Source organism: Cucurbita maxima, unplaced genomic scaffold, assembly GCF_002738345.1.
Source record: "Cucurbita maxima cultivar Rimu unplaced genomic scaffold, Cmax_1.0 Cma_Scf00007, whole genome shotgun sequence".
Taxonomy (NCBI): domain Eukaryota; kingdom Viridiplantae; phylum Streptophyta; class Magnoliopsida; order Cucurbitales; family Cucurbitaceae; genus Cucurbita; species Cucurbita maxima.
The window spans coordinates 336,057-347,182 of record NW_019272023.1 but is presented as its reverse complement, the minus strand read 5'-3'; the positions used below and the strand labels follow the sequence as shown (position 1 = coordinate 347,182).

Genomic DNA, 11,126 nt, shown 5'->3' with positions numbered 1-11,126 from the left:
AAATAGAGAATGGGCATGGCCATTCATTCATTCACTCATTACAGGAGGAACATCATGATACTTGCCAATAATGAGCCAAGGCATTGAGGTGTGAGGGTATGAATTTTTGGACCCCTCAATGGGGAATGGCCCATAAATGTTTATAAATAAAGGAATCCATTCAAAGGTTGGTCAACTGCCATTTCCATCATAATACAAAATAAATAACATAAGGATTTCAAATCAAGTTAGGAATTTGTCTATTTGCATTGTTCTAGTACAACCTTATTACTAACAATTTGTTGGAGGTAGATATTTTAATTAATTCATTATCTATTCAAAATTCAAAGTATGAAGTTTCAAATCAAATCGAGAATTCGAGTCAGACATCTGTCGTAACGTTCTAGCTGTCGAGGGTGAGAAACTTTTATTTGAAAGATAAAAGGAGTGAATTCGGAAGGGATACCAGGGGACCGAGGAGTTGAGGGTATGGGTCAAATAATGAAATGGGACCGTAAAGGGAGAGGGATAGTCCCTTTCGAGGGGTCCAAATGAACAATTCTTCTTCCGCTTATCGGAATTCAGTACCTTTATTTGTGGGGTCATTTTCACCCCAATTATTGAATTACTTATTCACGTATTCTTCTTATCTTTATTTGAATCCTTACCCTCATCTAATTAAACCCTTTTAATTCCATATTCTTTATAATCTAGAGGGGAGATTCTATTAAATATGAAATTTTATTGAGTTATAAATTATTCGATTTTTTTTTTATAAATTTAAGAGAGAGCGAAATATCATTTATAAAGGTGTTAAAACCTCTACATAATAAACACATTTTAAAATCGTGAAGTAAAGGTCGATAATAGATCAAAACAGACAATATCCATTAGTCGTAGAGTTAAACAAAGTGATGTGCCAATGACACTGACACTAAATAGGGAAGAATGCATAGTAGAAATTTATTTATTTATTTTTATGAATACGGAAGAACAACTAACATCGTATTTGCTATAAATATCATCTCCACTGACGAACATTAAAATATAAAATAAAAGTACATTAAACAATCAAACAAAAAAAAAAAAAAAAGTTTCTAGTCAAAGACGTGGAGCATGGGGAAACTTTTTTTTTTAGTACTACACAATTTGAAATTGACTTATTTATTTATTATTTTTATATGTGAGGTACTGGTAATTATAGACGTAGAGAAAGGGAATCCTTATTATTTTTAAATTTATTTATTAGAAACAAAATTTAAAATTTTAAAAATTCATTAAAAAATGATCATGTATTATAATGTAAAGATTTAGAGTATTGTTTAAGTTTTAATATATGCATGAATTTAATTATGGAAGCTTAACATGTTAGCCTACAAATAAATCTTCCTATGTTTTGTCTTTTTATGATTCAACCATAGAACATGATTTGACTTGAATATTAAATGTCAAATATAAATAAACTATACTTTTTTAATAAGAAGAAAACCTATCGATTCCTTTTAAATACGAACATGTATAAATTATATATATGGACGTGATCTAAAATCTCGATCTTAGTCAAAATAATAATGATATGAATACAAATTTCAATATATAGGAGATTACATGGTTTAATTATATGAATATTGGAAGGATCTTATCCTATAAAAAAAACATCATCGTGTCGTCTAAATCTTAGATGGAGACGGTAGAGAAAATAGGAAGAATGATTGAAGGTTTTGGTCATGAATTGCATGATAAGAGGGGAAGGAACGTCCCATGGCCAAATGTTGTTCGTTTATTCCCTTATTGAGTGGACTTTGACAAGGAAAAGAAAAATCTCCATATCTTCATTGCCATGATTTAGAAGCTGACCATTTGATGCAATTTGGTGATTTTAATCTGTTGAGTATTGTGAATTATTTTCCGGGAAAGAGTGGGAAAATAGGTTTCTCGGGAAACAAACACACGGAGAGTCGAGATGAGAAAAATTGAGTTGAGATAAAGTTTATTTTATATGGCTTTAAGCCTAAGATGTCGGCGCCGGCGCCGGTGCCTGGCTTCTCAAGTTTCTATTTGCTTTCCTCTCTTTATCTCTTTGGTAAAATACTCATGTTAAAATTTTAAAGATTTAAATAAAAATAAAAAATAAAGGCGATAGTAAACAATATTATTAGTGGATGGATATAAATAAATCATAAATTCAATTATTTTATATGTAAATTACAAACTTAAGCTTTTTTTAATTTGATTATAAACTTGTTAATGATGGTACAAATGTAAGCTTTCTTAAATGGAGTTTTGCTAAGGAAAGTTATTAATGGGTCCATTTGCATTAAACAACTGTATTAATTGATAACCCTTGATTAAAAGTGGAAAGCATGTACCAATCAAACCCACCTTTCCAAGTACACTCGCCCTAATCTCATCCAAGGGCATCTTCCGACCTTTAGGTTGGTGGGCGGGTCCCACCACCCAAATTTTTGCTATAAGCATCTACCAATTTATTTATTTATTTATTTTTTTTTTCCGATTAGAATTTCAACACCCAAATAAATAAATAAAAGGTTCATTTTCCCATACGACATGTCGTTTCCCTTCTAATTTAGTTGGATAAATGAAATTGAAATTTTATATTGGGATTTGGGACCCACGTGAGACTCAATGATGGGACATACTCCCAACTTTGATCCTCCTAAAAGGCTTAAATCCTTCAATAATCATTGCTCTCCCACTATTAACACATGTTTAATACAAACTCAAATTTTACTTTAATTATAAATTTAGCATCACTCATATTTTAACTATAAATAAAATATTTATTAACTATAATTAACTATATTATAATATCCATTATATATATATTTTTAAAATTTTAATGGAAAAATCAAATAAATTTAAGATTTTAACATCTGTCCGTGTCAAAAGTTAGAAAACAATATTAAGGAAAAGGAATATATGTGAGATTATTGTAATTTACCCTTTTTTTTAATTTGATAAATTATTGAGTGGAGTCGCGACAATGGGCCCAGCCGTATAATGGAGCCGGCGGTAAATGGGGTTAGGGTTGATTATGCGCGTGTATAGCTTTAGAAGCGTGGGAGCTTTTTATGGCGGGGCCAACTTCGGCTTGGCTCGGCTCTGCTTTGAGTCGATATTCGAATTATAAAAACAAATAAATATTTTGTCGCTGTGGCTATGATTTCAGAAATGGGCCTGGTTCAGAAACTGCCGGCTCATCCGGCGGTCTAGTGGATGGAAATGCATTCGTATCTTTTCTCTTCGCCTTCTTTTATAGCGCGTGGTCTTCATTTTCCTTGAAAAGTAGTGAGGAAGGTGAACTCACGCGATTGTTTGAGAGTGGATTATGCTCTTTATGTTGGGTGGAGACGTAGGGTCGGGAGGGGATAACGGAAAATATTCTAACTAAATTGACCGTAATGCAATTATACCAATAGAGCAAAGAAATTAATTACAAAGTAATGAAACTACGTAAATATTACAATTACTTGCTCCTCTAAGCATTTTTTTTATAATTATAATTTTTGACATAAAAGTGAGACGAGGATTGAGATACAACCCGGGTCCGGGTATCCTATCCCTCGATTCTTAGTCGGAGCGGGCAACAAGGCTCGGTCCCTTCATATTATATGTATATTTTTTATAACAAAAATCTTAAAACTTTCACAAGCGTGTGCGTAGCCTCAAATTATAAATAAATTTTATAACTAATTAAAGTTACAGATTGTGCGTGACAACCTTTAAAATTAAATTAGATTCCCTCCATTAAATATATGGGACAAAACTAAATTTAATAAACTTAACATATTCTATAAATCATACGATTTACCCGAAAGCTATCGAATGAACTTGCGAAAGTATATTAATAAATGAAAGTATATTAATCTTGAAGGCGACGGCCTTAAATTTTATTTTTTATGGAAAAAAACACATTATAACCATCGATAAGGAATAATAAGCTAGGGATAGAAATATAATATAAATAATAAATATTTAAAAATGGAGTTAATTTTTTTGGGCTATAAAAAAGAGAGGTCCTTTGTTAGGTTGGACCTTATCGATGAGAACAACGTCTAGATCGCTTTTGTTTACGAAATTCAGTTGCATTTAATCAAAAGAATCGAATCATCAAGTGGTTTACAAGCGAATTGGGCGTTTCGTCTCTCTCACTTCTCCCTCTGTTTCTCTCACTTCCATCGCTTTCTCTCTAAAACCCAAGCTTTCAACTTTTCCTCATTCCTCTGTTTTTTTTTATATATACAGAGCTACGAGTATCCTATATTTGAGCCCAGCTAAAAAGGGTCTTTTTCTTCTTCTTCTTCTTCTTCAAACCTCATGTATCCAACAACCTCATCGATTCCTATTCGGTTTAGTTGTGCAGCTTTTGAGGCGTCTCGCCGTCTTTGAAGTTTGAATTCGGCGGTGCCTCTGTTTTCCTCTCTTTTTACTGCCATTTCTGGGGAATTTGGTGGCGCATTAAAGTTGGGGCTTTCATTCAGTCCAGCTACTTAACTTTCCCTCTTCACTCGGTGCATTTAAGACCCTTTTTCAGGTACTCACCTCTGCCATTTATACTCTCTTCCTCCCCTGGGTTTGGTTTTGTTTTTATTCAGTCAGAGACACTGAGAGCCGAACTAAAAGTTTGTTCTTATAACCAAACAAGTCACTGAATTCTTAAACTTTTGTTCCTGAAGCCGATCTGGGTTTTCTTCATTCTTTCCACGAAAGAGACATTTCGAACTAAGGTAATTTGTTTAGTTCTTTTCCCCCTTTTAAGTGAAGTACCTCAAAACTCTCTTTATTTTTTTATTTTTTTTGTTTCTTCCTCCTATTTCCACTACAGATTTTAGCATCCCCCGATTTGGGGATTTCTTATTTCACGTCGTTTTTGTCTCATTTACTGTCTTATTTATCTAGGAATTTAGGTTCGTGAAAGAAACCAAAGACAATGTTGCCTCAGAAACTAGCAGAGGAAGCCATAGTCCCCAACTTGAACGAAACAGAGCATGAAGGAAAGGAAGAAGATAAAGAATCTCAGTCCATTTTCAGTGTCAAAAACCTTCTCTGGCATGGCGGCTCTTCCTGGGATGCCTGGTTCAGTTGCGCTTCTAATCAAGTAAAAAACAAAAAAGAAAACCATTTCTCGAATTCTTTCACTATTTTAAGGATGTATTTAATTTTACACCCTTTTCTGTTCTTTGGTTTTTTGCAGGTTGCGCAAGTTCTGTTAACACTGCCATATTCCTTTTCCCAGCTGGGAATGCTTTCTGGGATACTGTTTCAGATTTTCTATGGAATAATGGGTAGCTGGACTGCTTATATAATCAGTGTTCTCTACATTGAATACAGAAGTAGGAAGGAGAAAGAGAACGTGAGCTTCAAAAACCATGTGATTCAGTGGTTTGAAGTGCTCGATGGCTTACTGGGTCCTTATTGGAAAGCCATCGGCCTTGCTTTTAACTGTACCTTCCTCTTGTTTGGATCAGTCATTCAGCTCATTGCTTGTGCAAGGTGACATTTTTTTTCCATTTTCTGTCATTTTTATTCTTAATTTCATCTGGGTTTGGTTTATTTTGAGGGTTTGAATTGGTTTTCAACAGTAATATTTATTACATCAATGACAATTTGGACAAGAGGACTTGGACTTATATTTTTGGAGCTTGTTGTGCTACAACCGTTTTCATTCCTTCTTTCCATAACTACCGTATTTGGTCGTTTTTGGGCCTTGGAATGACCACTTACACTGCCTGGTACATGGCCATCGCCGCCATAGTCCACGGCCAGGTAATTTCCCCGGCCACCCCTCCGCCGCCGTGGCTATCCTCTTGTTAATGGGAACTTAATTTTTTTTTTTTAATTTTTTGAAATTTTAGGTTGAGGGTGTCCAGCACTCTGGCCCAAAGAAATTGGTTCTGTACTTCACCGGCGCCACTAACATTCTTTACACATTTGGAGGCCATGCTGTGACTGTGTAAGTTTATTAGTTTCCTTTTCCATTGGGTTCTGTTCTGCAAGTCATGAAATTCTGCCTAAAAACGATTATCTTTCAGTGAAATTATGCACGCCATGTGGAAGCCTCAGAAGTTCAAGTACATCTATTTGATGGCCACGTTGTATGTTTTCACCTTGACGCTTCCGTCCGCCTCCGCCGTGTATTGGGCCTTCGGCGACGAGCTTCTGAACCACTCCAACGCCTTTTCCCTCCTCCCGAAATCCGGCTTCCGTGACGCCGCCGTCATCCTCATGCTCATCCACCAGGTAAAATTGGATTGCACGAAAGGTGTTTGTAAAAAGTCCCCTTTGAGAAAAAAAGAAAAAATTGGTACAAATCTGACAGCGGGGGTTTGTGGGTGCAGTTTATTACGTTCGGGTTCGCTTGTACGCCGTTGTACTTCGTTTGGGAGAAAGTGATTGGAATGCATGATACAAAGAGCATTTGTTTGAGGGCTGTTGCCAGATTACCGGTGGTGGTTCCGATTTGGTTTTTGGCCATTATTTTCCCTTTCTTTGGGCCTATCAACTCTGCCGTGGGAGCTTTGTTGGTGAGTTTCACAGTGTATATCATCCCTGCTTTGGCTCATATGCTCACCTACAGAAAGGCCTCTGCTCGACAGGTAAATTCCTTTTCCTTTTCCTTTTCCCTTTCCTTAATAAATGCTTTTCCCTTCTTCTTTTACCTTTGCATTCTAACCCCTCCAAATCCCACTATTTCTCTTTGCCCCCACACTTCAGCTACCTGCCATTTGCTTTTGCTCCCATTTCTTTTTTATTAAAGCTTTACATCATTCATATCCATCCCTCTAAAGGAGGGGTTTTTGTGAAATAAATCAAGAACTTGTTGTAGAAGTGAATTTTTAAGACATGAAGGATGGAATTGCAAAAAATATCATTACTAGATCTTGAATCTTCATAGGATTAGACTATCAGCTAAACATAGGATCACGACATCATGGTTTTGAACAAAATTTGTGTTTTATTTAGTGCACTCTTGGTAACTTTTAATTGTAATTGTGTTGTTGGGGAAAGAGGGTGGTGGGATATGGAGTTATGAACTAAAGCATTTATGGGTTTGATATTGAAATGCTATCAGACAATTAAAATAGGTGACCGGTCGTTTTCTTATAGTTTATTCAATGAGTTGGCCTCCTCTCTTCACTCACTCATCTTCCTGTCTGTAGGCCCCTTTTCTAACACACCCAATTTCAAGTCTTTGTCCCACTCTCAAAACATATCAATTATTAGTGAAGTTTAAACATTGGAAATTCCTCTTCCTTTGCAGAATGCGGCGGAGAAGCCTCCGTTCTTCATGCCGAGCTGGGTCGGAATGTACGCATTGAACACCTTTGTGGTGGCGTGGGTTCTCGTGGTCGGGTTCGGGTTTGGAGGATGGGCTAGCATGACGAACTTCGTTAGGCAAGTCGACACGTTCGGACTCTTTGCCAAATGCTATCAATGCAAGCCTCCGCCCCCACCTGCTGCTGTGGCTGCCGCTCCCCATCACTGAACTCCAGCCTCCGCTGCCGGGGTGCGCCTCGGTGTTCGTCATCTCCTCCATATTTTGTATCATACCCCCGATGGGTGAAAATCAGTAGCCTCTTCCCCATGCCCATGCCCATGCCCCTGCCCCTCTCTCTCTCTGAGTGTGTTAGATTTGTCTGTGATCTTCTTTCCCTAGTGTGCTGAATCGGTAATGATTCTCATCCAGTCAAAATCAATGGCTCAATTTAGTTAACTATATTATATTATATTATATTATATATTATACTTGTAGCTTATTTAATATTTTCATTTTACCATTCCCATAAATTTAAGAATAGCTTATCTCATTTCTCGTGGGTCTCCCCACTGTACAAGTATATTAGAACATGGGCTGGTCTGAAGGGTATAAGTGGAAAATGAAATAAATCATCCATTTGACAATGGAAATTTATGTGCCAAGCTTTCACGTGGCTCACACGTGGCTATGCACATGCATCCCCTTATGATTAGGATTTTTAAATTTTTTTGGGATCCAACAAACTTTGATTAGTAATGGCCACCACCAAAAGCTATTATTTTCTGTAGGTGATTGGATTGGATTGTTTCTTTTTGACCCGGCCCATTAATTCGGGTGGACTAGGCTTAAAAAGAAACATGGGCTGGACTCGGCCCATTTTCTGATGGGCTTATATTAAATTATCTCCTTGCTCGTATGTTGGAGAAAATGGGCCGGGCCTTATTGCTTCCTGAATGGCCCCCTACAAAACTTCGTGGGCCGGCGACCAATATTGGAATGCCGACACATTAATCATCGACAGATCTATTAAAAAGAATGTTAATCAGTGCTGATACGCTTTCGCCCTTTGACCACAATACTTTACTCTGGGTGCCACGTCATCGTGAAATACTTGCCTTATTTTATTTTAAACTATATTATATTATAATGAAATATTTTATTTTGTTTTAAAACTCTTCTCACTATTGAAAATTAAAGTCATCGCCCGCCAAATTTTTACAATTTTCCGAACAAGTCCTTGCCTTTTTTTTTTTTTTTTTTTTTTTTTTTTTTTTTTGTTTATTTATTTATTTATATTATTTTGTACGTAGCTTCTTGGCTTAGTTATGGCGTCCGCTTCTACCGTTCCACTTACAATTCCTCCGTCGGTTTCTCGGCCTTTCTCCTTGCCGGCTTGAACTTTGTATTCTCTAGCAGAATCCCTAGGAGTTCATCTTCTTCTTCCAACTTTTTAGTTCTTAGATTTTGTTTACTTTGCGTCTCATTGAGGCGGAGGCGATGAAATAGCAGTCAGGGAAAGCGATTCAATCAGTGGTATGGAAATTTACGCACACTTGTGTTGTTTATTTGTTTGGTGTTGCTTTTCTAAATTAATTAGGGTTTTCTTTCATTATATTCTCCTCGTGGCCCTTCGCGCTTGGACTTTTGTTTTTCTAATACAAAAAGTTCGCAGGCGAGGCGTTCGGGCCAGGGGTACTCGTTGTTCCAAACAAATATTATACAATATAATGGCCAAGATTTTATTGACATTGATTTTCACGAGTCTTTGTTCTCCGGCTAAGCAGTATTTCACGTCGTTACTCTTTGATTTTGAAATTAGTTTCATATGATTTGCTCGTTCCTGTTGGTTTTGCTCGCATGATTAAACCATTTAATTGAATTTAACTTGATAGTTCTTGAGCTTCCACAGCTGATTAATTGGTAAAGTGCATTGGTTACTCTATGAAGATGAAGTGGCCTTAACAGTCCGAGTTTGGAGACTGGTTAGATTTATTTGGGGAGGAAGTATTGTGACGGCAATAAAACCTGCCTCTACTGTAGACTTCAGATATAATCATCTAGACATGATATTGCACAGAGATTGGGTTCAAAAGAATCAGAGAGTAATAGTTCTGATCATGATATTGTAGAAAATTAGTAAATGAACGCGATGGAGAAGATTCATTCTCTTAAACACCTATGTAGAGGTCTCTTATTTGAGTCTTTGAGTAAACCCTTGATGCCTTCAAAGGTTGTGCATTAGAGTAATTGCAGACCCACAAAAACAGACGAAAACAAAGAATCGCTATAATTTGGGAAATTTCACATCTGGGATAAAAGATTGGGTCATGATCTCATTATGATTCTTGGGAGGAAAATGGTTCACTGTTAGTGTATTAAATAATTTGTTGGTTTCATACATCTTACGTTTATTTTCCTGAGCTTTCCCTAATCCTAAGTATAGCTGCAAATGATGCAATGATCAGAGAATAATCTTTCTATCACGCTTCCCTTTTGCGTTATATGACTCTTACTCTGCTTGTTCCATAGGTGTATTCCATAAGCCTCTTTATTTATCTGAGCTTGTTTTGCTTTTGCCCAACTTGCAGCAGCTCGGTTTTCTGGCCTTTTAAAAAGTTCACCAATCTTAGTCCAGTCCACTGGGTAGAACGCTGCAGGTGGCAATACGGTGACATTGAAACCAAGTCTAGCTGTGGCTCCTGTTACCTTTGACATTACTCTGGAGACCAGAAAAGGTCCATTATATCCCCATCTGCTCCCATCAAAATTTGATGCGAAATCTTCCATGAATTTCTCTAAAAGTGGATGATTCTTATCAAAAACAAGAACAGCATTATTCAGTATTCTCCAGTTCTTAGATACTGGATCAATACTTTGTGCGCCAATTGAGTTCTTCAAACCCATGAAAGACTTCAAAACAATAAAATCTGTATCGATGTAAACACCTCCATACTTGTATAAAACTGCAAGTCTCATGAGGTTAGATAGATTCTGAGCTAAAGGAATCTGACCTGGGTCTTTTTTTCCTCTCTTCAACTCATCAAACCAAACCTCCACCGGGGTGTTTTTGAACAGCGAAGGCAAGTCCGGTGTTATTGCCTGAATTTTAAACCCATGATCAAGTAGAGGTTTAAGAATCTGGCAGCCTCTTTCTGAATCCAGTGTTCTTGATAGAATAGTTAAGCATCCACGTGGGTGAGACTTAAAAACACTTTCTACTGCCATTAATTCTCTGCCCCTGAAAGACCTTGCTGGAGATACCCATGTCATGAAGAACTGTGTCTCACACTTTTGGCTGAGGAACTCCAGAAATCGATCGTGGAACTTCTGCGTCAAGTTGTTAGACTGCAAAATCCGAAAGTCAGGAAGATGCTTCCTAAACCAATCAATTCTTGCCTTTTTTCCTGAAAGATTGGATGGAATTACTAGCGAATCGAAAGTTTCACTGTCATTATCATCTCTGTTATTTGGCGAGGACTGCAGTGGCTCTCCAACTAAAGTTGGCTCAATGTGCACTTGTGTGATGTGCGCAATTGTTGAGTTTGAACTGTTTTTCTCATATATGGATACTGTTGGAAAGGAAACTTTGTAGATTATGCAATCTCCACATATGAGGAAGATGATGGCAGCGAGCAAGATGGCTGGCAATATGGGTGTTATAGCACACCTTTCGGACATTTCTTACAGGAGTTTTTTTCCCACAAGAGAAGCTTAATCCAGATATATGCAATGAGGCTTATTAGGATAAACTCATGATTTTAGGGAATTTGTTGTCGATCACACCAATGGAAGACACAATTAGAAGGAAATTAATTTATTCAGGCGGATTGCTTGGTCTCCTGGATGAGGTTGGTCATATTTTATAAAG

General features: G+C 36.9%; 2 protein-coding genes across 4 annotated transcripts; one reads left to right on the top strand and one right to left on the bottom strand.

Moving 5' to 3' along the window:
• The first annotated feature begins 4,050 nt into the window (after window positions 1-4,050).
• Window positions 4,051-7,808, top strand: LOC111481953 (auxin transporter-like protein 2). 3 transcript variants are annotated; one of them, XR_002718131.1, is made up of 10 exons: window positions 4,052-4,534; window positions 4,677-4,727; window positions 4,900-5,098; window positions 5,195-5,493; window positions 5,583-5,766; window positions 5,856-5,953; window positions 6,033-6,240; window positions 6,339-6,596; window positions 7,262-7,548; window positions 7,604-7,808. XR_002718131.1 is itself a non-coding variant. In XM_023127570.1 (9 exons), exons 3-9 carry the CDS (start codon window positions 4,931-4,933, stop codon window positions 7,484-7,486), a joined length of 1,440 nt encoding a protein of 479 aa, XP_022983338.1. In that variant the 5' UTR covers window positions 4,052-4,534; window positions 4,677-4,727; window positions 4,900-4,930; the 3' UTR covers window positions 7,487-7,808. The 3 variants fall into 3 exon arrangements, 2 of the variants coding, with proteins under 2 accessions (XP_022983340.1, XP_022983338.1); XM_023127570.1 differs by having other exon boundaries at window positions 7,262-7,808; XM_023127572.1 differs by lacking the exon at window positions 4,677-4,727 and having other exon boundaries at window positions 4,051-4,534; window positions 7,262-7,808.
• Window positions 7,809-8,939: 1,131 nt separating this feature from the next.
• On the bottom strand, window positions 8,940-10,936 carry LOC111481968 (lactosylceramide 4-alpha-galactosyltransferase-like). Its single transcript, XM_023127594.1, has one exon. It carries the CDS (start codon window positions 10,934-10,936, stop codon window positions 9,692-9,694), a length of 1,245 nt encoding a protein of 414 aa, XP_022983362.1. The 3' UTR covers window positions 8,940-9,691.
• Between the last annotated feature and the right edge of the window lie 190 nt (window positions 10,937-11,126).

Coding starts and splice junctions, on each gene's coding strand:
- LOC111481968 (XM_023127594.1), bottom strand. CDS start 10,936: ATGTCCGAAAGGTGTGCTATAACACCCATATTGCCAGCCATCTTGCTC.
- LOC111481953 (XM_023127572.1), top strand. CDS start 4,931: ATGTTGCCTCAGAAACTAGCAGAGGAAGCCATAGTCCCCAACTTGAAC. Junction 5,494..5,582: donor CAGCTCATTGCTTGTGCAAG/GTGACATTTTTT, acceptor GGTTTTCAACAG/TAATATTTATTACATCAATG. Junction 6,241..6,338: donor TCCTCATGCTCATCCACCAG/GTAAAATTGGAT, acceptor TTGTGGGTGCAG/TTTATTACGTTCGGGTTCGC.